General features: G+C 33.9%; 2 protein-coding genes across 17 annotated transcripts in view; both read right to left on the bottom strand.

Annotated features, from left to right (window-relative positions):
- Nucleotides 1-11,174, bottom strand: part of Bigmax (helix-loop-helix-leucine zipper transcription factor bigmax) — an 80,996-nt gene extending 69,822 nt beyond the window's left edge. For 3 of the 7 annotated variants that reach the window (XM_070304430.1, XM_070304429.1, XM_070304424.1), the window contains exons 1-4: nt 9,717-10,049; nt 8,478-8,627; nt 8,017-8,396; nt 7,810-7,923 (exon numbers count right to left, since the gene is read on the bottom strand). In XM_070304430.1, coding sequence (XP_070160531.1) covers nt 7,810-7,923; nt 8,017-8,396; nt 8,478-8,627; nt 9,717-9,753 — 681 coding nt within the window. In that variant the 5' untranslated portion in view covers nt 9,754-10,049. Of the gene's footprint in view, nt 1-6,685; nt 7,710-7,809; nt 7,924-8,016; nt 8,397-8,477; nt 8,628-9,292; nt 9,574-9,716; nt 10,050-10,822; nt 10,872-11,024 lie in introns of those variants that run through there. The other 4 variants (XM_070304427.1, XM_070304425.1, XM_070304426.1 and 1 more) reach the window with 4 other exon arrangements.
- Nucleotides 11,175-15,572: 4,398 nt separating this feature from the next.
- On the bottom strand, nt 15,573-21,948 carry Dmpd (F-box protein dmpd). 10 transcript variants are annotated; one of them, XM_070304415.1, is made up of 7 exons: nt 21,613-21,948; nt 20,141-20,441; nt 18,857-19,125; nt 18,527-18,775; nt 17,621-17,816; nt 17,168-17,544; nt 15,573-16,932 (listed from the first exon to the last, which is right to left on the bottom strand). In XM_070304415.1, the coding sequence occupies exons 3-7, from the start codon at nt 19,085-19,087 to the stop codon at nt 16,546-16,548; spliced, it is 1,440 nt and encodes a 479-aa protein (XP_070160516.1). In that variant the 5' UTR covers nt 19,088-19,125; nt 20,141-20,441; nt 21,613-21,948; the 3' UTR covers nt 15,573-16,545. The 10 variants fall into 10 exon arrangements, with proteins under 10 accessions (XP_070160516.1, XP_070160518.1, XP_070160520.1 ...); XM_070304417.1 differs by having other exon boundaries at nt 20,195-20,441; XM_070304413.1 differs by having other exon boundaries at nt 15,574-16,932; nt 19,559-20,441.
- Between the last annotated feature and the right edge of the window lie 738 nt (nt 21,949-22,686).

The raw sequence follows: 22,686 nt of genomic DNA, 5'->3' as shown, positions 1-22,686 counted from the left end.
TATATCGTGTAACTAATAATTTTCCATTTTTTTCGTTTCCTTGATTCTCGATCACATATAATCCTAATCTCAGCATTCTATTCTCTGGAGACACATTTGATTGGAAACTTCATCCGAGAAATTCAATTCTACCAAGGAGAGACGTTGTGCGGTGAAAGCACAGGCCGAAAATTGTGACAAAAGGGAGGAAACTACTCCGTTAAATGAATGACAGGTAATATTCGTCATGAAGGATAAGGAGAATCCTCAACTTGCTTGTGCAACAATATTATCGCGTCGAGGAAATTGAAGCGTAGCAAGTTTCGGAGGAATCTCAATATTCTGTTCTGTTTAATGAAAAGCTACAACATGTACTTAATAACGAATATTCAGATACAACATGTACTTAATAACGAATATTCAGATACAACATGTACTTAATAACGAATATTCATTATTCCATTTATGTTATATTTAAATAATTAAGCTATTTTATTTTTTATGCATGTTACTGTTACGTTGCTTTAAAATACGCAAATAATATTTTAAGGGAGGATACCCTATTTTTTTAGATTTCTTTTGCAGCGCAACTTGATAAAAATTTTTCATACACGGGGTGTGCATGAAAACTCGAGCTACGTTCAACGAATTGATCTCAATTTTACATGCGAGTTTCTAATAAGATTCCGCATCTGCCAACAAAGCCTTTTTTTAATCCGATTCTCCATTTTTTTGTTATAAAAAAAAGATGGACTTTAAAAAAAAAACCGAAACTTTTTTTCAACACGCCGCCATCTTTTGAAATTTTGGAGAAACGCTTGGATACGCAGATAGATATTACAATGTTTAATAAGAAAAAACTTGGATTTTTAATTTTAGATATGATCTACGAACGTTTTCATGCACATCGTGCAGCCCCTGAAATTTGAAAGAGCTCCTGCTGAAAAAAAAATTTTTTTTTTAAGCTAAAAATTTGTATTTAAGTAGTTAATAATATTGTATTAATATCGTAAAAGAAATTAAAAACTTTTATCAAGTCCTTGGGCTGCAAAAAAATCTAAAAAATGTACTCATTCTTCGAGGTTTGAAACAGGTAAGTATGTCTTCTTAAGAATGAAAAATAATCACTCTCATAGATAATAATACCATTCATTTTTAGATAGTTAAAAAAATTAATTTTAATCTCGCGTAAAATTAAGTATCTTCGAAAGATGACAGATAACTTTTATCCTATTTAAAAAATTATACGTGATATAGTAGCTGAATATTTCTATGTAGGTACAGTGTGTAATCCACAATAAGAACATTAGAGAAAAGATAAAATTCTTAATATAAATACATTTATACAAAATTGCAAATGGCACAAGAGTCACTTAAACTCCCAAATACGCGAACAGTGAACAAGAAAAAAATGACAATTATGCAATTATAACCGTTTTATATTTATTGTTAGCACATTTAAAAGGCAGACGTAATTAAATATTTCTTAGATCGAGAATGAAAACTCCTTAGGTTTCTATATTTATAGGGTGGAACGAGAAGAGAAACGCGAGTGGGAGAAGAGTAGCAGGAGCTCTTTGGAGGATGCGCGTCACGATAGGCCGTTCGCAGTGACAGTTCGCACGCGACTCTCACGCTGTACACAGTGACATAACGGGAGGGAGGAAACATCTTTTCCTCCACGTCTATCATCAAAGAAAAATCGTTTTTCTTTCCTCGCGTCGCTCGCTTTCGATTCGCGATAATTTATCATTATGATAGAACCCCGATAACGGAATGATCTGTCAAATCTAATAATTTGCAATTTAAAATACATCAATTTTTTTTTCGATATCAAACATTATTTTGCAATTTGTACATGCAATGGATATGAAAAAAAGACAGCGAGTTTTTGAAGAGAAAATCGATTTACCCGGCTACTATGATTTTGCGATAGAAAAGTAAAATGACCGAGATTTCGAAACGAGATTTTAGAAGTGATTATCGGTTTTTATTCCGATCACAGTGCCGGTATCATGAATGCGACGAATCGTCTCGATATCTGAACGCGGATTATTCAACGTTGAGCGAATTGCTATAAAAGTATATCGCTGTATCCACACGGAGAGAGACCGGAACAGTGTGACGATGGGACGCTTTAAAATATCGAGAGACGAAGGAGGATAGTATTCAATTTTCCACGGGGTGAACGAGAGCGAGGTGAAGCTCGATGATGCGTATAAATCGGATATTCTATGTCCACAAACCGTACTAAAAGAAGATAAAGAAGAATCGCGCGCGCACGAACCCTCCAATATCATAATAAAATAGGTGAGAGAAAAATTATAGGGGAACAACTCTCTCTTTTTTTTCTTTTATATATATAAAAAAAAATATATATATATATGTGTGTGTGTGTGTATGTTAAGGCACGGATTAATAAATAATAAAATTAAAAAAAAATATATATATATCATTGTTTAGATAAGAATTATGTCAAGAGTTGTTTATCCCAAGCGTATCTCGAAAGTACATTAAAAGCGGATCCATTAGTATAGTTCCCGATAAATATATTAAGTAAAGCTATTACGAAATATCGCGTTCTCGTAGCAATTTTTCCTAGTACTCGATCAATCTTCGTAAGATATAACTTGGATTAAATATGGGGTAACTATTCCCATGAAAACAATATGAAAAATAAAAGAAGACATTTAAAAATATCTATTAATTGAATTACATCTAACATTTAGTATATATGTAACATTTGTATTAAAAAAAAAATAATAAATAATATACTTATGAAAATAGTATTTTTAAAAAGGCAATTCAAGTCTGAAAAGATCCTGAAAAAAAAATACGAGAAACATTTATAATAATATATATATATATATATATTATAAATCTATTATTGGTAATATCATCAAACATCATATAGATTTTTGAAGAATGAGACTACAAGAGAGATTTATATATTCAAAAGGGATTATTATATATATATGCTAACTCTCTCTTAGTGTAATTTTTTTATTTCAACTTTTTTCATGCGTCTTGCTTACATTATATATGCATAAATTCATATTATTTTGTCCACAAAATATGTTATAGACATTTTTCATGAAATAGTATACAAAAAGTTGCGTAGAATGTGTTTAATGCAAGTTTAATATCGTTAAAAAGATATCGTTTTTGAGTAAAATAAAATGTCGTACATAGTGATTTTATATATAAATTATTATAAAAACATACATATAAAAACATGATGCACGCCATTCTAAATCTCACGAATAAAAAAAAAAAGGGAAAAAGAAGGGGAGTGCCATTTAAAGATGCTTTTATTATATCTTTTAAAAGGATGAAAAAATTCTGCGAGGGAACATTTACATAATAGATCAACGAGCTGAAAGTTCTCGTAAATGTAATGTCCCCTGCATAAAAAAATTCTGCCTATCATGGCGTAATAAGTATGTCGATTCTCTCTCTCTCTTTGTGATTTCCGAAAAAAGATACCCTTACACATCGAGGATGCAAGAAAAGTTTTATAACGTACTATTTAGTGTTATTTTTATAGAGTATAAAATAATATTACTTTTATTTGTTATTAAGATCATGATTATAACACAAAAGTTTTGTTCAAGAAAAAGATCTCGTATATACATTTCCATACAAAAAGATAGCACATATATATATAGAGTATATATAACAAAGATTACATAATCAATATAATATCAAGGAATTTCAATTGCAAAAGATTTTTCAAAAATCTATTATACAGGGTAAGTCTTTTTAATCTTAACAGGCAAATATCTCACAACCTGCACATTTTACAATAGAAGGAAATTTTTTAGACAAAAATGGTTTGGTTCTGAAGGGGAAAGAAGATAGAAATAATAGTTAGTTAGATGGCATTGTTAAGATCATATAAAGGTCATATTGATTTTTTTTAATTGGAACCTCTATTTTTTATTAATGAAGAAAATAATTGTTTTCAAGAAAAAGTATGTAATTATTTACAAGATACTTTTTTTTAAATAATTATTTGTTTTTCTTTTTTATCAATTGATTTGTCTCATTATTCTGTATGTAAAAGTATTATCGAAAACTAAATATTTTACGAAATATTTTATTTTTTATATCAAAATATGTCAGATTAAGATATAAAATATTTATTTTATATCTTAGTCTGACATATTAGCTATAAAATATCCAATAAAAATAGAGATCTCAATTAAAAAAATTCAATATGACCTTGATATGATCTTAACAATGCCACCCAAGGTCTAACTAATATTCCTATCATATTTGCCCCTCAGAATCAAACAACTTTTGTCTAAAAAGTTTTCTTCTAAAACTTACAGGTTTTGAGATATTTGCCTGTTAAGATTAAAAAGACTCACCCTGTATATGGCATTATTAAAAAATTATTAAACAAATAATTTTCTTGTTCACTGATCTTGCGTGTGATAAATATCGCGCTCCATTTATTCTTATCGTTATCGAATTAGAGAGCATAAAGCGTTTATTGACGCAGAGATGTATCATCATCGTTTTCTCTCTGGTTCTATGATCATTCGTTAATTTTACGCAAATGATCGCGAATAACGGTACGCGCCAACGAATTAATCAGATAAATCAAGTAAAGAGGTAGAACGCGTTTGTGACGATAAACAATCACAGACAGAAACAATCATCCCAACTTTGTGCAATCATCCTTATACAATATATTTTCCAATGTCAATCATATTTTTGAATAATAAACTAAAAAGGATGGACGCAGAAAATAAACTGGATGCTGCGGTATCATAAAAATTATCGAGAGACAGAACAATTTCTCGAAAAAAAAGCGATATATAAATCAATATATCTTCTCCCTCTCTCTCTCTCTCTCTTTCTCTCGCTTCGTCTCAATTCTTCGAAAGTCTTCGCGCTTCATTAAAAATAGTCTGATGTTGCAATTTGTAAATTTCGCGCATAGTTCACGTTCACGGTTTTTTTTTTAACCAGCTCTCTCTTTATTCTATTCGTATGGGGTTTTTTGACCCAGGGATACTATCGCGCACACACAACGACCCGTCGTAAAATTCTCCGAGCGCTAACAATAAGATCGATGATAACGTTCTCGGCAAGCATTTAATATTCATATAAAGGAATACGATCTCCCTTATATCGCGGTATTTATCCTAGTCCCAAGTTCCGACTATTGCATGACATCCAAGACTTGCGCATTTTTCTTCGCCTATAGACGAGATATAGATAGATTCTCTTTTTAGGATCCCTCTTACGCGTCCCTTTCCTCACGCGAAGAGATCTGGCTCTTTATCGATCTTATTTCAATAGGAAGAAACGTAGCGAAGAGAGAGATTATCCTTCGGGAATCCTAGGATAGAATTCGCAAGTGAATATATGAATAATCGCTCGATCGAGCGAGGATATCTCGTGAGATATCTCATGCGTGTAAAAAGAGAGAATGCGAGCACGTCGAACGGTATACGGATCTGAATTATTTGTCAATAGAGAATAAAGTCAGAAAATAATGAAAAGAGAATGTTGAGATATAACACGCAATAAAGAAATTAATTAAATTTGACGACTAATTTTAATTAAATTTTTACGCAGTATATTTGATATCACAAAAAACGTGGCGTCGCATTTCGATTAATTTACGAAAAACATCTTTTGAATTCCTGAATTCCAACAGGGTTGCGCGAGATATAATTTAAAAAAAAAAAAAAGAAAGTAATTACGAGGGCTATTCTCTTGAGATGTCATCATCATTGAGTAAGACTATTGGAATACGTAACGAATAAAAAAATGGAATTAATTGATAGTAATCGTATGAAAAAGCCAATTATTTTAACAACTGAACGGCAAAACGGAATATCTTTCTACAATGACAGATTTCCGAATAATTTATTATCAATTAATCTGATTAGGACTTCGATCCGGTTTTAATTATCTATAATACACTTTTTAATTATAGATTCTAGGCGAAAAAAATTTAATGAAAAATTTTTCCGTGACATATATAATTACAAATACAAATCAGTCAAATATACTAAAATGAAATAAAAATTTGCTAAATGAATTTCTGTTACAGCATTTAAACAGTGTTAAATCTGCGCATGATACAAAATGGACGACAACGTTTCCATCTTTCTGGTTGTCATTCTCGGGATCAGCGGTTTGACGATGATAAGCGCGCTGCTCGCCTGCTACGCTTGCATCTTTCGCGATTTGTGCTGTCGGCCGAGAGGCAGATCTAAGAGGCGACGTCAACAGAATCCCCAAGAAATCGATAATTCCAATAGAGGCATGTTAAACACGATACCATTGAACGATATCACACAGGGGGAAAGTATGCCCACGGAATCAGAAAAGATTTAAATAAAAGATTGCAAAAAATTTAAGGATGCTCTTTCTGCAGCAATAATTGCAATCGTAAAAGTAATGCAGTGTAAAATTTTAAATTACGACAGATGGGAACGAAAACTAATGATGATATTGAGAAAGATATATATATATATGTGTGTATAAATATTTCCAATAAACCTCTCATATTTTTAAAAGGAGTATTAATTCTAATCTATATATATATATATATAGGAATTAGGAAACAATGTTAGATGTACATTTGAAGTTCGGCTACGCATACATTTGTTCATTGTAAATATATATTATAAATCTGTTATATAAATATAATCAGATATACATACGTACGTTCACACATATATACATCATATGCCATTTATTTATCGCAAAGTGTATGCAATAAAAGATCTAATAAACGTTCAACAATATGATCATTGATAACAATCCTGTATCACATATCTGTGTATTTACATCCACATTAACTGTATATAAAATAAACTTTTATTTTTATTTTTCCCACACATATATATTTGTAATATATGTATTATATGCGCATCTCTTTTGTGGTAACTTTACATGTGATTGGTCTGAAGATCTTATCATACAGAAAGTTTTTCTAGATTTACCATTACTACTGTAAACTATAAAACTCTAATTATCCATACAAACTAAGAGATATTTATTATGCATTTGTTTCGCACAAAATTAAAAAAAAAAGAAATAAACAAAAGAGATATTAAATAATATAAATTGTATAAATACAACGTATTCTCCAAAATTATAATCATTTCTATTATTTATAAATTGTGAATTATTTTGTATATATAAAAAAAAATCAACAATAGTTTTAATATAAATTTAAAGATTCTATATCTGTTATGTGCATGTATGTTCAAAACATTAAATATCAAAAGAATTAATATTCAAATAATTAATTCAACTACGCAACAAATTTGCTTGAAAAGATCAAATGCACATTGGAGTATACTGAGAGATCACATTTTGAAGCCTTTTTCAGCAATATATGAAATATAAACCCAGATTTATGGAGATATTAACTAGATTGCCAAAAAACATTTCATTAATGTAGAAGATGCAGCAAGAAAATTATCAATATGTCTCATTTACAATAATTCGAATGTTTCAATTTCGTTTATCTTGCTCGGATTATCTCCATTATTACTAATAAAATAGAAAAACGTGTATACTTTGTTTCCTAATTTTGAAATCATTCCTAGTTATTAACATATATTCTCAATAGATACACAAAGCTAATGAATTTTTCAGAAAGATTGTGCATCGGGTATCTTTCTTGGGGATACATTTGACTAGTTAATCTGACTGTTGAGTTGCTGCAGTACAGAAAGTACCACTTCACGCAGAGTCTAAGAGAATAATGAAAATGCATTTATCAATTTTCTCATATCTCAGAGAAATATGTGAAATGCAGGTGAAATGCTTGATATAAGAGATATAGCTGTTTACCTGAGGTTTACAATGTTCCTCCAACCAACTGAATACGCAGGCGGATAATTCCGCAAAGTTAGCTACAGACACGTTATTGAATGTTTGGAAAAGGCGATCCATTATTGCCTGAAACTGTAATACACAGAATATACGTTATGTAGGATAAGAAAAGAAAATAGATGATTAATTATGGCGTTTTAAAAAGACAAAAGCATATAATATTACCACTTGAAACTTCATCTCGTCCGAAACACGCATTTCCGCGTGTCCTGGTTGCGTCTGATGTGCTTTGACGATCTGCTCATAATTAGCTTGCATAATGCGTAGGGCAACAACTTCTTTCCTTAGAGCATTACGTTCTTCTTCTTGCTTTTTTTTCTGTTGCAGCAAAAACTGTATGTAATCGATGGATTTTTGAAGCACCGTAGCCTTGGAGATCTTATAACCTGATGAGTCTGTGTGTTGACAAGTAGGAACTAAGTCTTGAAGACAGTCATAACCCTTCTTGATAGCATCTCGTCTCTTCTGCTCAGCTTGCGTGTGAGCTTCTCTCCTGCGCTCTTTGTAGCTTATAGTAGAATTTTTGTTATCGCTGTCCTCATCCTCTGAACATTATATTATCTTATCAATTTTCTATTGGCTAGTCCGCCATCAAATATTCTCAATCAATATCGAAAATCGCTTACCTGTATTATGAGCAGATGAAGATGGTGTGTTTACCGATCCTGTGCTACTACAACGAGAGAATGTATACTTCTCTGTAGGACTAGATGGCTCCAGTTTCATGTCGCTGTCTGATCCTATATTACCACTGTTAGCGCGCATAGTTAAACTAGCTGTTTTCGAAAAACAACAAAAATGCACGCAATATATACTTTCAATTTTAAATAAATAATTATATATTTTAATATGATTTTAATCAAACGTATTCTTTTGTATTGTACAAATACTTCTTGAATAATAGAAGATTGGCAAAGTTGCAGAATTTGAAAATATTGGAATATATATTCAGATAGTCGTCTCATTTTTTAGAAGGTGAATTAAGTAAATTCAGATGGACCAGTAAAATCAACTGGATGGAGAAACTCAGAAAGTAATTTACATTATTGAGTCTTAGAGATTCATTTGCCTAAGCTAAAACGATATCAGCAGTAGCTTATCAGCTGTTTGTGATAGCAACTGTTATCTGCACATAATGATGTCACGGTCATAAAATCAAATTCCCTCGATAATAATATGCGTAATTAGAAAGTAAATTCTTGCTTTCCTCTTGCTAAATTTTACATCCTCCAAATTTCTCTCTTCTTTCTTTCTCTTCAAATCCTCTATATCGTATCTGTCTCATCTTAGGTCTATTTTCTTTTTCTTCATATTCTCTATACTATTTCTTAAATTTTCTTTTTCTATTTCTCCTCTTAAAAAAAAAAATATCCGAGCATTTACAATTACATTCTCAATGCACAGAAAATAGCATTCTAACGGTTAGAAAAACTTTACGTACCAGACGAAGGGATAAATTCTATCAACGCATGATGCAAGAACTTTAACACATTATTGACAACTCACAAACACGAATCTGCCAAACAAAACGGTCACATGGTCGGCTGCGCAGATTTTCAGACGCGCATGAAAGAACTTGGTGGGGTGTCCCCTCCACGTGCAAATAACAATTGTATTCTCAAAACACACGTTTCGTTGAACACGCTATACAAGACAAGTGCTAACAGATCAACCAGAGTATCTTGATATGCTCAACGATTTCTCTCTCAAACGTAGCCATTGCTTCGTCCACGTGTAAAAAAACGTAAGATAGTGATTATATATAACAGTGGTTATAATAAACTTGGAAAATCGCGTGGTAGAGTAACCATAAAAAATGACACATGACATAATGACACTTTTGTCATTGTTTGTTTCATACTTACAGTTATCGTATCCATCTTTATGCAATGAATCCGCCATTGTACGTCTGCAAGAGACTAGATTATTTTAATAACCAGAAGGACGTAGAATCGAATCACGCACGATTTGGCCCTGATAATGCGATCTCGGGTAGATTGAGTCAAAATATTCGGACATCGGATTAGATTTATTCGCGTATGTATAGGAAGGAAAATGTGTCAAGGTAGATGTCAAAGTACGCCGAGTTTTTTTTTCAGCCAATCACAAACAATTTCGACGTATTTGTCACGTAATTATATACTTTTGTTTGGTCTTCGCCATCTTTGACGAAGATACCATAGCACTCCCCCCCCCTCCCTTCCCCAACCCTCTATTCTATCTCTCTCGTTATTCTTGACTCTCCGCTATTTTGAATTATAGCTATGCCTTTTGCAATACGTAACCGATCACGTGATCGAAAGCGCAACAATATTTAGTTTTACGCATGCGCTGTTAAAATAAAATGAGAATTGAGATTACAAAAATATAAAATATCTAGAAAAATTTCCTGTAGAATGAGATCCTCAGACCAATCGTATATGTAAAGTTATCGGATTATCACAAACAAAATGCATGCGTTACAACAAGATGTAATTATTATTTTTATCAATATATATATATATTTCTGTAAATAAAATTTTGATATAAAAAAAAATATCATATTTAAATAACGGATAAATAAAAATAACGTCCTATTTATAAATTATTTCTATCCTATTTATAATATTTGTATGTATCCATCTTTTATTACTATATGCACATTTGACAGGCAGTCACATTCGAGGATTAAATATTTGGCTTAACTTCCCCCCCCCCCCCATCCATCCATCCATTTTAACGCAACGGAATTGGATTTGTGAAATATATATATTTCAATAATTATTTCTATATTTGTAACTTGACTTTTCATTATTTTTTAATATATAATTGCACAATATAATGGCTTCTAATATCAAGTAGTTTATAGAAACCAATAATTTGTCATCTTAATATATAGATAAATTTTATATATATATATATATATTTCATATTTTACAATTTTCAAATCCATTATCTCATAAAATTGAAACGAAAAATAATTTAAACTCACCGATAAACGCACAGCAACAGAGTTATACCGCATAATACACAGTGTTGATCTATAAAATACACAAATATATATATATTCTAAATTAAAGCAAATATCCAAATTATATTTAATATCTTGAAATGACATTACGCATTCAAATTTTCCTTTTCTCGAATCTTTTACAAATATAATAATAATAAATAAATAATAAATTATTGTTAACCTAGTTGCTCCGTCGTCATCGCCTATATGCAGCCTCCTCCTCCTCTCTAATTTCACCGTTGTCACGCCTTCGTGTATGGCACTAACTAGGAAAAATAATTAACTAAAATTAAACGCGCGCATTCGCAAAAAAAATGAATTACTAATCACATCCGAATACAATTAATGAGCGCGCGATACTTTCGACTTTATGATAGACGACGCGCACTTAATTATGGCGGAAAAATAATGCGAGAGAAGCGCGCATGCGCATGAACAAATAGAGACTTTAACAAATCATCGATAGCCATATAAACTATACGCTACATAGTCGAAAATTATTAAAATATGATTTTAATACATGACTATTTTTATGAATTATGATAAATATCTGTATATCAAGAGACGATTTATATAAATTCCTTTATCGCTATTTATCGATACTTATTCAAGTAAATAAAGTATGCTGAATATTTGTTTCGGAACAAGTCGTCTCTCTCTCTCTCTCTCTCTCTTTCTTTTACATCTACGGGTTACTTAATCGTACAATTTAAATAAATGCGTGAAATGATACTCATTAATCATTCATCAGAGAATAATCTCGTAATACTTTTCGCAATCGCGTCTCGAAAATTAATACATAACATACCGGAGCTTGTCGCGTCACTACCTACCTGTTCGAGTGTCGCCGCGCGAATGACAGCAACGTGACACGTGACCGAGCGTAAACAATCCGCCAAACGCCGGATTTATATGCTACGCAATTGAAAATTATTAAAATATGATTATTCAGAATCGATTCATTCTGCGTTCGCGATGTTTCGTTATCAACTCCGGAACGACATCGGCAATTTCACGTTGATATTAATTATCTACCATTAATTAATCACCATCATTACACGCTTTAATTATTTACCAGAGAATAATCCTGCAATATTTTTGGCAATCGCGTCTCTCATCTTTATTAAAAGGAATGTGTACGATATATCGGTAAAAATTAAAAAATTATGTATATAAAAAAATTTAAGAACGTTTATTTTTACATTTATAAATTGAACGCAACAAACATCTTTTTTTGTCTTTTGACAATGACAGATGATAATCAATCCAGCGGTAATTCTTGGTTTTTTTTTTTTTTTTTTTTTAGTCGCATGCGTGAGATACATAAATTAAATAGTGATATTAGAAAATATTGTTTTTTTGTTTGTTTTTAAATTATGTTTATTATAAGGTGTGTATCTAATATATATATTTACAATCGCTTTAATACACGTAAAACCATTTAAGATAATATATCCGTAATTCTTCGGCGTTACAGCGCTCATTCCCGCCATTATAGCGCTTATTCCCGCCTGGCAAATTGTGTTCCTATCTTTCCTTTGTCTAATTTCCTTTCATTTTGTCACCGTAAAGTGTACACAATTTTCTCTCCGATATTCCTGCGTATTTGTCTATTGTGTGTACCTGAGACAAGAACTGTTGCTTGCATTATTACGCTTGCAGATAGCAGGCTTTCGGGGTGGAGTAGGTATATTTTCGGGAGAAAAAAAAACACACGTGTCCTCCTCTCTTCATATACAGAATTTCTCTCCCTTCCTCCCCCCACGTGGACAGCGCCCTACCGTCTAAGAAATTATTCTACTCCTAATCGCACATATTCACTGTTATACTCGATCATAAGTCTAACTTAGATCCATATATGCGTAGTACACAGTTCTACATTTGTATCGTTCGGGGACGGATTATGTCGGAAAGCCGAGAAGAGCGTAAACTATTTAAGACGACGTTGCAACGAGACAACATTGTTGCAGGTGTTGATGTGTATATAGCGAGTGTATACGTGAGGTATGTTTATATATATGTATTATAGGCTTAAGGTGCATCGACAGTCTACTAACTCTGGTTAGCGAGATTTTTCCTTCATTCTCATATATTTTAGATTCGTTCATTGATTCACAGATGAAAAAAAGTGTATCTTTCTTACAAGTTAAGTCCTGGATTAGCCTTGAATAACATTGCCTTCCTCGACTTGATTTTTTATTCTGCACAATTCTAGGTTTAACAATCACGGATCAGAATTTTCTTTATATTAAAATACACCACTTACAATATGAGTATTGGAGAAAAAAAAACTGGATTTTTTTTTACGCTGAAATGTAACCCGAGAGTATAAATTAATTAACTTTCGGTTAATTATTTAAGAGAAAAAAGTCCATGTATAAATAATATTATATATATATATATATACAATTATATGTATGTTCATGTTTTTTTCTCATACATATCTCTATCCGTTATATATTATATATTATATAATTTACACAATCACATATATAAATATATGTTATATGATTATACAATTCTTTCCCATTTCTTGAAATTTTGCTTTTTCTAAAAAGTAATGCAAAAATTACTCTAATTATTTTTTGTTCTTCTTATTATTTTTCCTGTGTATACGAACGAAGATTGTACAAGAGAAAGAAAACATATTTTATATATCATGTGAACATATTTCATATATATAATAATATATATTTATATAAGATATATAAACTTTTGTCGGATGATTTTATATGGGATGACTTTATATGGGATATCTTACAAAGCTGTAATGAAGATATTTTGTATTGTATTATTATGGTTAGAGAAAAATATTTTGATGATCAATTATCAGAATGCAAAATCTTTTACTAGTTGACCAGAGTTAGTACTGACTTAATGCAATTCGGCTGCTGATGTTGATTCTGAATTTATAATATGTGCTCATTCTTAGGGGCCCGAATAATGTAACAGAATTGATGCGAGTCTCGTTTTTTTTTTCCCCCCGAGAATCTTATCCTCTCTAGATGTCCGAAAAATATTTTGCGCGACATTTTTACAGAATAAACATACAAGCATTTCGAAATTTCCGACACGTGCGATTTGGCTATGCCCGCCCCCGTAATGCGCTATTCAACGTAACATTAATAAGTGAAGTTTACATACTCGTTCGCAGCCAGAAACGCTTCACGTGTTTTCTTTTTTTTTTTTTTTTATTTCAGATAAAGGTCACTTTCTCGCGGTTATAAATCGATAAAGCATCACATCGTAAATTCTCGTAGAGTTTGAATTTAGTTATTTTATATATATATATATATATATCACACACATTCACCTCACACATATGCGCGTGTACTCTCCCGTTAGATTCGCACTCTAAGTGTTATTTCTGTTTTTTCTCTCTAATTTCTTTTGACATCGATAAAAAATTATATATATATATATATTTATATATTTTGTTATATATATTTCAATAATTATTTTATCGTTAATTAATTAATTTTTCAATTAATTAATTAATCATTACATCTTATTGTTCCATTAAACTAAAGTGTGTTCCGTGTGGTATGCACAGCTTCCCTCTCTCTCCACCATGCAAGTTCCACTCAATATATATACATACGTTCACATATACATATAAATGTATATATATATATATATATATTTATAATAAAGTATCATTCACTTATTTATCAGTATTCTCCATTTTTTTTCTTTTTAATAAGTAGAATCATGAAAAAATCACAATATCTAACTATGCTGCTTTGAGATTAATTGGGTAATCAATGCAAATGAGATGTTAATTGCTGCTACTTTATAATTGTGCATGGTAAATTGTGAAACTTCCAAAAAAATCTGATTGCAAATATTCTCGATTATTATTATAATTTACGAATCTGAACGCCTGTTACTTTAAAATTCCATCAAAACATGTATTCATATAGAGAAATTTCCGTCGAATTTATTAATAACAAGACTTCATTGTTTCACGTAAATATAAAAAAATGGCATAATACCTAATATTTTTTTTATCTAAGTAGAATCATTCCTATAAATTATTAGCTAGTTCTATTAATATTGCAATGCGCGCGTACACTATCTTTTGCATAATTCTCTTAATAATTCTCAAAGACAGTGTAATTCGTAAAAATAAATTACCACCTTTCCAGGTATTCATCAACATTTTGCTCTTTTGTTATGACTTGAATTTGTGCCAGATTTTCTGATTATTTCGCGCCATAAGGCTGGGGGACGAAACTTTCATCATAAAATACTTTGATTTTATCCAGTTATTTGAATTAATCCAAAATCTAAATAAACACAAATTATGAAACTGGATAATAAGACATCTAATGGCATCTAATTATATATGTGATTATAAACAAGTTTCCTAAATTGAGCAAGCTTAAATAATTAAAACGAATTGATATGATTATTGGTGCATTATTTGCAGTGCCTGCACCAACTAGTTTTAATAGATCAGTCCTTTCAAATACTTTTTAATCAATATTTTGAAATAAAATTTGCTAGTGGTTTAATTTCAACTTTTATACACGTGATATTACCACCAAGTTATATATATATTATATGGTAGAGAATAATTCAAATGCTGAAACAAAATTTCCGATTAAAAAAAAATCATGTGCTTTGTTTACACCAATTCATTTGATATAAAAACGAACTTTTGTAAAATTTACATATATATACATAAAGTTTATATATATATATATATATATAAACTTTTATGTTTATATGTATACATAATTTTTTTTTCAGTTTTCATGTTGTAATTTGATCAAAAAAAGATAAAAACGCGATATTCAAATTATGTTTTAGCTATGAAAATTAGAGACAAGAGTATCAGTTCGCTCGAAGAAAGTAAGTCGAAGAATATTGCCCCCAGTTGTTACTACTATACACAAATGCAACTGCATTATATATCATACAGTTGTAAAGCTGTAGTTTCTATGCAACATTACTGCGGCATAATACTCTCCATAATTTATTTTCTCAGTACGAAGAATAATCGCATCGAAGTTGTCAATTAATATTCCTCGGATCTGCGTCATCGACTAGCGACATTTTTCCGACCACAAAATAAATCTCTTTCATATGAATTAAACTGTGCTGCTTGTCTCTAGTCTTCTAGATTTTATTAAAGATGCACCAAAAACATAATGAGAGCCACTGCACTTTTTTGATCAAAGAGCAAAATGGAAGGCGAGTCGCCACGATAATAGTTATTGTGTTTTATCACGTAATACCGCTGTTAAATACATGACAAAGATGAAACTCGATTTTAACTTTCTATTATCCTTGAGTGTTCCGCAGCAATGACGGTAATAATAGCGAAACTACAAAGAATTTTAATAGGAATTCGGGAAAGTATGGTTATAAGACGTTGCTTTATGAGCAAAGCAAATGATCGACTAGGCTTCTTTAGAATATTTATAAAATGCACATCATGCATCGGTGGCAATATCTCTGTCCATGAGAAAAAAATCTGATGATCATTATATTGACGCGATAAAATTTTTTTTAAAACGAGGTTCGTTGCGCAATATGCAGGACGTTCGGTGAGAAAATTTTGTACTCTTCTAAGATCATCGGCTTGCTGACATAAAGAAACGTGCGTAAACTATCGTAGAAAGTTCCCCATCTCTCCGGAAATCCATTAGAGATTGGTTGAACAGATATTTGTACCATGATCAGTGTTATCGATTTTATATCTTTGAGCGCTTAGCCTGACGAGATTTGGCAGTGCGACGTGATTTTTTCGCAGAATCGCTCGACGTTTCCTCTGTGGTGGATCTCCGTTTAAAGGATATCGAAGGCACAGGAGCCTTTGGGGGTGCCATCTCCTCCGTCGGCGTCGACGGAGGAGATTGCGTAACTACGGATTGCTGTACCACTTCGGTGGGACTGTGTGCATCCGCGATGGGAATGAAATCGTGCCCCTCACCAAATGCATCTGGCAGCACTCCCTGATTGGCTAAAGCTTGTAAATCCTCCGTAGGGACTGGAATTGACTGGCCGCAACCTACGCATACTGGTATTGCTGGTGATTTGGATCGCCAATACTGCAGCTCGGTTTTGCACTTGTTCAATTCCTAGAAAGAAAAATTCAATTATATTTATTTAAGTTACAAATTTAGTTTTTTTTTCTTTTTGTTTTGGCATCATATTTTTGCACCAAATGAGAAGTTCAGAGTAAAAATAGACCAAGCCATAAGATTTGTAATATGTTTTCACATTCTACATATATAAGATTTACTTTAAATATCAAATAAATTTTTTATAAATTATGAACTTGATACATCTTTGTTCTGAACTCCTCGAATGTACCTGGGTAAATACCTGTAGGAGCGTGCTGAATTTTCGCGACGTCTCCTCATTCTTCTTGTCATTATCGTCCAATCGAGTAGCATATTCTACAATCTGTTTCTGTTGTTCCGCAATTTTTGATTTGCAACTTTTCAAATCCCTGCGCATCAGCGTCAGCTGGCTATTGTATCTTCTCATGCCTTGTTTGATCTTGCGAATTCGTTTCCGCAAAACCATATTCGATTGTGGCGGCGATACACTGGATTCCAAGAGAGCAGGATCGTCTGAACAATGCGACGAAGAACCTTCTTCTTCGCCGGTATTGCCTGTTTTTCCGTTTCCGACGGTTAAAGGTGCGGAATCCAGGCACATAAATGGTTTACTCACACTACTAGTAGCTGTAACGATAATTGCTCTCCCTAAAGTTACATTACACAATCAGAAGTATAATTTTAAATTATCGATTTGGCTTACAAGAGAATGTTCCTGCAAGATCCAGGAAATCGGCACCAAAATAAGGTATTTCCGGTAATGTTGGTTCAATGTGTTCCTTGAAATATTCCATGGCCATAGTGCTCAAATCGAACAATTCATCTGTGACCTTGTAAGGTCTTTGCAATTTCGGAGTAACTTTTATGTAATAAAGAATGCGATAAACCTCATCCAGGATCTGCAAAACACAGTCAAGATAATTTTTACTCCATTTTCTTTTTACAGTTATCAGATTAAACATATTTCTAAACAGGAGGTGTTCACAATCGGTCAATCGGAACAATCGATCATAAAGAAAAAAATGATTCTAAAAAAAGTTATTGCTGTCAAATTTTAGCATAATTTTACTTTATTATCTATATAATATCCATATTAGATGCTATTTATTAGAATACTAGCTTTCCTATCTTTTTGTATCATTTTTGAAATCGAAAATGTTAGAATAATAAAGTGAGTGAAAGATAGAAGATATGCGCATATTCATAATCTTGTCTGATAATATCAAACGGATATCAAAAATTTCTGTGCATCAAGCACTTTGTGAACTGTTGCAAAATAATATATTTAGATTGTTTAATTACTGGATCAATCTATATACTATAAAACAATCAGTATCGATCAATATCTGTAATATAATAGAATTCATTCATTCAATCATTTAAAATGATTAAGTAAAATTATAGAAACATGCATAATATCTTTTGCTTACTTTTTCACTATAAATTGATTACACATGCAATGCAAGAGGAGAGAAAAATGAAAAATTATAAGGAAACATATGAAGAGGGAAACACGAAAAAAAGTTTCAGAATCGATCTTGCTACGCTCAAAAATCTGGCTATACAAACGATTTTTACTTTCCGATCTTTACTTTACCATCGTACTTACTTCGCCGGGGAAAAAGCAACAATGCTTCCGCTCAATGTGTTTGCCGAAACTCATTTGCAGCAAGGTAAGCCGCATATGTAGAGTTTCTATGATATCTGATTCGCAAGCTAAGGGGTGATTTCGACGCGCGGATTCGCGTCTGGGCATTTGCGCCTTGATAGCCTGGAAACGGCTCAACATCTGAGCCTGCAGCTTTTGAAATGTAGAGTTGAGGATTGATCCACAAATACGGTCCAGCTGATGGCAAACCTAATGCAACAACAATATGCTTGCTATAGTAAACTGCTTATGAGAAATAAAGTTACATCGATTCTTAAATCTAATACTTACTAGACGCATATGTGCTACCATATTGAAGCCCAAATAGCCAAAAATCTTCTCAAGAATTTCAACAGGTAAATCCAAAAGATTCAGATTGCGCGATTCAACTGTGGATCCACTGTTAGATGTGCCAGCTGTTACCGGATGATGCTTTTTCAATGAACTCGTTTCTCCGACTTCACCAACTGAACTACTACTACTGCTGTTTCCCATGTTGCTTGATTGACGAGTTGACACCATTTTCTTGTTTATCAATATGCGATTCTATCCACAAAAGTCTGAAATAAAACAATTTTTTCTCAGATATATGTTTCAATAGCATATAACTAATTTAACACAATCCATTCTTTTCTTTTAACGTTGCATAATGTAACAGATGCTTGATTATTATATGACTATTATTCTTATTATATGTAATCAAATTTTTATCAATATAATAAATCACATATGTATATTTATCTTCTTATAAAGTTAAAGATTTACGATTATTCAAATTTCATGTGTGTCTATTCCTTTATTAAAACAAATTAATCATCTATTATAAAAAATGCACTATGGCAAGAATGCTTGAAAAGCGTGTAATGTAACTTCTGTTTAATAAAAGAAACTTTTAAAAGCTTATAAATGTGTCAACTGTTATCAACTCCAAAAGTAAGGATTATACTCCAAGGTTAATTGTTTTAATGCAATAATATTTAAACAGCAATTAACCAAGATCTAGCTAAGTGTCACCAAACTCGCTCCGGAATAAGGTCTATCAGGGACCCGAAGACCGGGACACGAACGCGTTGTGTAAGCACTCGAGAAGGGAAGAAGACGCAGCTCGCCTGACGACGAGACGACAATGGACGGATCGTGGGAAGGAAAAAAAAAAAAACACTGATAATTCTGAAACTTCGAATAGGTCTGTTATCGGAAGATGAGGATTCTTATCCGCGAGTAGAGCGATCGCGCTTTGTTACAGGCTCATTCCAATAATGCCCCTCTCGCGACCGTTTTGCCTCCGTTGTGAATTATTCATAACGTTCGTATACCCGAGGAGGAATATTATCGCTGTATCTCGGACGAATATCACCTGCACGAGCCGCGAATGTTTCACTTTGATCTCCGACGAAACGACTTTCGGTCTTATTGGGTCATACGCGATCGAGACGAAAAGGGAAAAAAAAAAAAAAAAGTCGAAAGACGCTTCGAATTCTCACGCTTTTGGAATATCTCGTTCGGGAAAAATTCGACGAATACTCTCTCACTCTCTCTCTCTCTTTATGAAAATTCGGAAAAAGATCGACACACTCTATGAAGCATCGTCGCGTAAAACGAGGATGCTCCGCGCGTTCACTAAGTCACCAGTCAGCGCGCTCGGATCGACATTTCTCGAGTTCTGGATCGCCACAACGTTTTTAGCTCCCTCCAATCGTGCTCGGCCGACCTCTCATCTCCCGTCAATTTTTTTTTCTCTTGCCGCCACTTGGACGCGTACAGACCAGGAGGAGGACAGATTGTTGGCTAAAAAGTTTCTTCGTCACGGAGAGGTGACGGATGCGATTCCTCTTTCGCTACATGTTTCCATTCGCTCTGCGGATTCAGCTCCGATCTGATGACATGATCGACGAATCGATGACTTTTAATTAATTATTGATACAGACTATTTATTTTATATTTTGTATATATATATATATATATATATATATATATATATATGTCGATGTGAGGCGACATTAACGGTCGCGAAAAGAGATTTGCGCGGCGTCGGAAGAGGGGGAGTGATGTAGCAGAGAGAGAGAGAGAGAGAGAGAGAGAGAGAGAGAGAGAGAGAGAGAGAGAGAGAGAGAGAGAGAGAGAGAGAGAGAGAGAGAGAGAGAGAGAGAGCGAGAAAAGAACCGAGAGTCGCGGCGTTAAATGACGACGAACAAAAGGTTGGAGGAATCGAACGCGGGGAAAATCGATTTCACTGCGAGCGCGAAAGGATCCGCGTCGCGTCGCCTTTACTCCGTTCGACGGGATTCCTGTATACCTGGAGGTACATCGGGGTAAACGATTCCCCGACTTCGCCTCTCGATCGTCCTCCCCCCCCCCCCCCGCCCCGCGGTGAGTTTGCACGGAGGGCAGAGGAAGGGGGCGTGGGGAGGTAGGTAGGCGATCCAGGGGATCACCTTCTTCTCACCTCGAGACGCGAACGACGAACGTGAACGAGGGGAACAAGGGGGGAAAAAAAAAAAATGTGGGGAAACAAACCCGGTGACCGTGCGCGAGTAATCGATGTGCACCCGCGTTCTTCTCTCTTTCCCCGCTACGACTGGTATAATCTGGTCGTCGAGAGCGAGATCGAAAGAGAGAGAGAGATGCAGAAAGGGTTAGAGAGAGAGAGAGAGAGAGAAGTGATTCGAAGGCTCGAAGGGAGACGAGGTGCCCCGAGTTAGGCGAGCGCCAACGATCACTGTATCCGCGTTGGCGTTTTCAACGACATTTTGACGGAGAGAGAGAGAGAGAGAGAGAGAGAGAGATATTTCTCCGCTCTACCGCGTTCCTTCTCGCTTCGTTTCACTATCGACCCTCTCTCTCTCTCTCTCTCTTGCTATCGCTCCCTCTCTGTCATTCTTCCGTCTTTCTCATTCTCTCTCTCCCTCTCTCTTCCCCGTTAAAATGATCGTGCAATTATGGCGCGATCAGATACATAACTCGCGCAACCCGGAAAAAAAAGGCCGCGCATCTCCAGCAATTTTAGTAACTACCCCTACCCTTTCGCTCACTCTCCCGTCTTTTACCTGCCTGTGGCTGTTCTCGTCACTCTCGTACAGATTAACCGCTACAGCAGAGTCTCGAGATAGTTCTCTCTCTCTCTCTCTCTCTCTTTCTATCTCTCTCTCTCTCCTTTCTATCGAAAATAAACGTTGTCACTGGCCGCGACGGCAAGCTGTTGCTGCCTTCTCGCGCGCACGCAAATTTTGGAGAAACAGCGGTGACAGGCACGCGGCCCCCGCGCGACCGGGCCGTTGCTACGCTCTGCAAAGCGCCGTGTACCGAGGCAACGCCGACGTTGACGGCGGGCGACGGCAACAACGAGAATGCGTACATATGTACGGAGAGAAGCCTGAGAGACGTCACGGCCCGGTTTTAGGCGAATCCCCTGAAAATGATACGCCCTCTGTGGACATAGAAACATGAACATCGTACTACGTGGCCAAAGTACACCAAGTCATATTCCGCGAATATTAACAGTGGGTAACGCATAATGTGGACAGTTACGGTTGCGTTCCGTGCTTAATACGTGCGCGAAATGCTGGTAACACGAGATTTCTAGATATAGGGAACTTTACAGAGAAAAATATACACATAGAGACGCAAAATCGTATGATTAGCTGTCAAATAGAACAATTTTAGGGTCTTTAAAAATTCCCTATTTAATAGCCAATTGCGTGACACGCACACATCTGTTCGTGTTTTCTCGCTGAAAGGGATATCGATTCTGTAATTCAAGTGAAGGTGAAAGTTACAAAAAAGAACGAATTTACTAGGTTTGGACCAATGAAATTATAAATTTTCTAGTAAATTCGTTCATTTTTGTAACTTTCACCTTCACTTGAATTACAGAATCGATACCCAGCTCCTACATATATATACTTTGAAGCCGCTTGAACAAAGCAATCACAGAACAGCAATGTAATTCGTATGCTAGGGATTTTTCCGATTGCTGTAGCTAGTGTCTATCGCGACACGCGCGATATCTAGGAAAACCGACAAGTGTGTGATATCAGAATTCGACGAAAAAAAATTTGAGAAAAAGTGCTAGTTCTTTATATCCAGTTTCTATGAATACAATTCGCCGAATACAATTTCAA

The sequence above is a fragment of the Polyergus mexicanus genome, unplaced genomic scaffold, assembly GCF_030449975.1.
Source record: "Polyergus mexicanus isolate NDT 795.1 unplaced genomic scaffold, iyPolMexi1.0 SCAF_11, whole genome shotgun sequence".
NCBI classification, from domain to species: Eukaryota; Metazoa; Arthropoda; class Insecta; order Hymenoptera; family Formicidae; genus Polyergus; species Polyergus mexicanus.
This window is presented reverse-complemented; position numbering and strand designations above follow the sequence as displayed.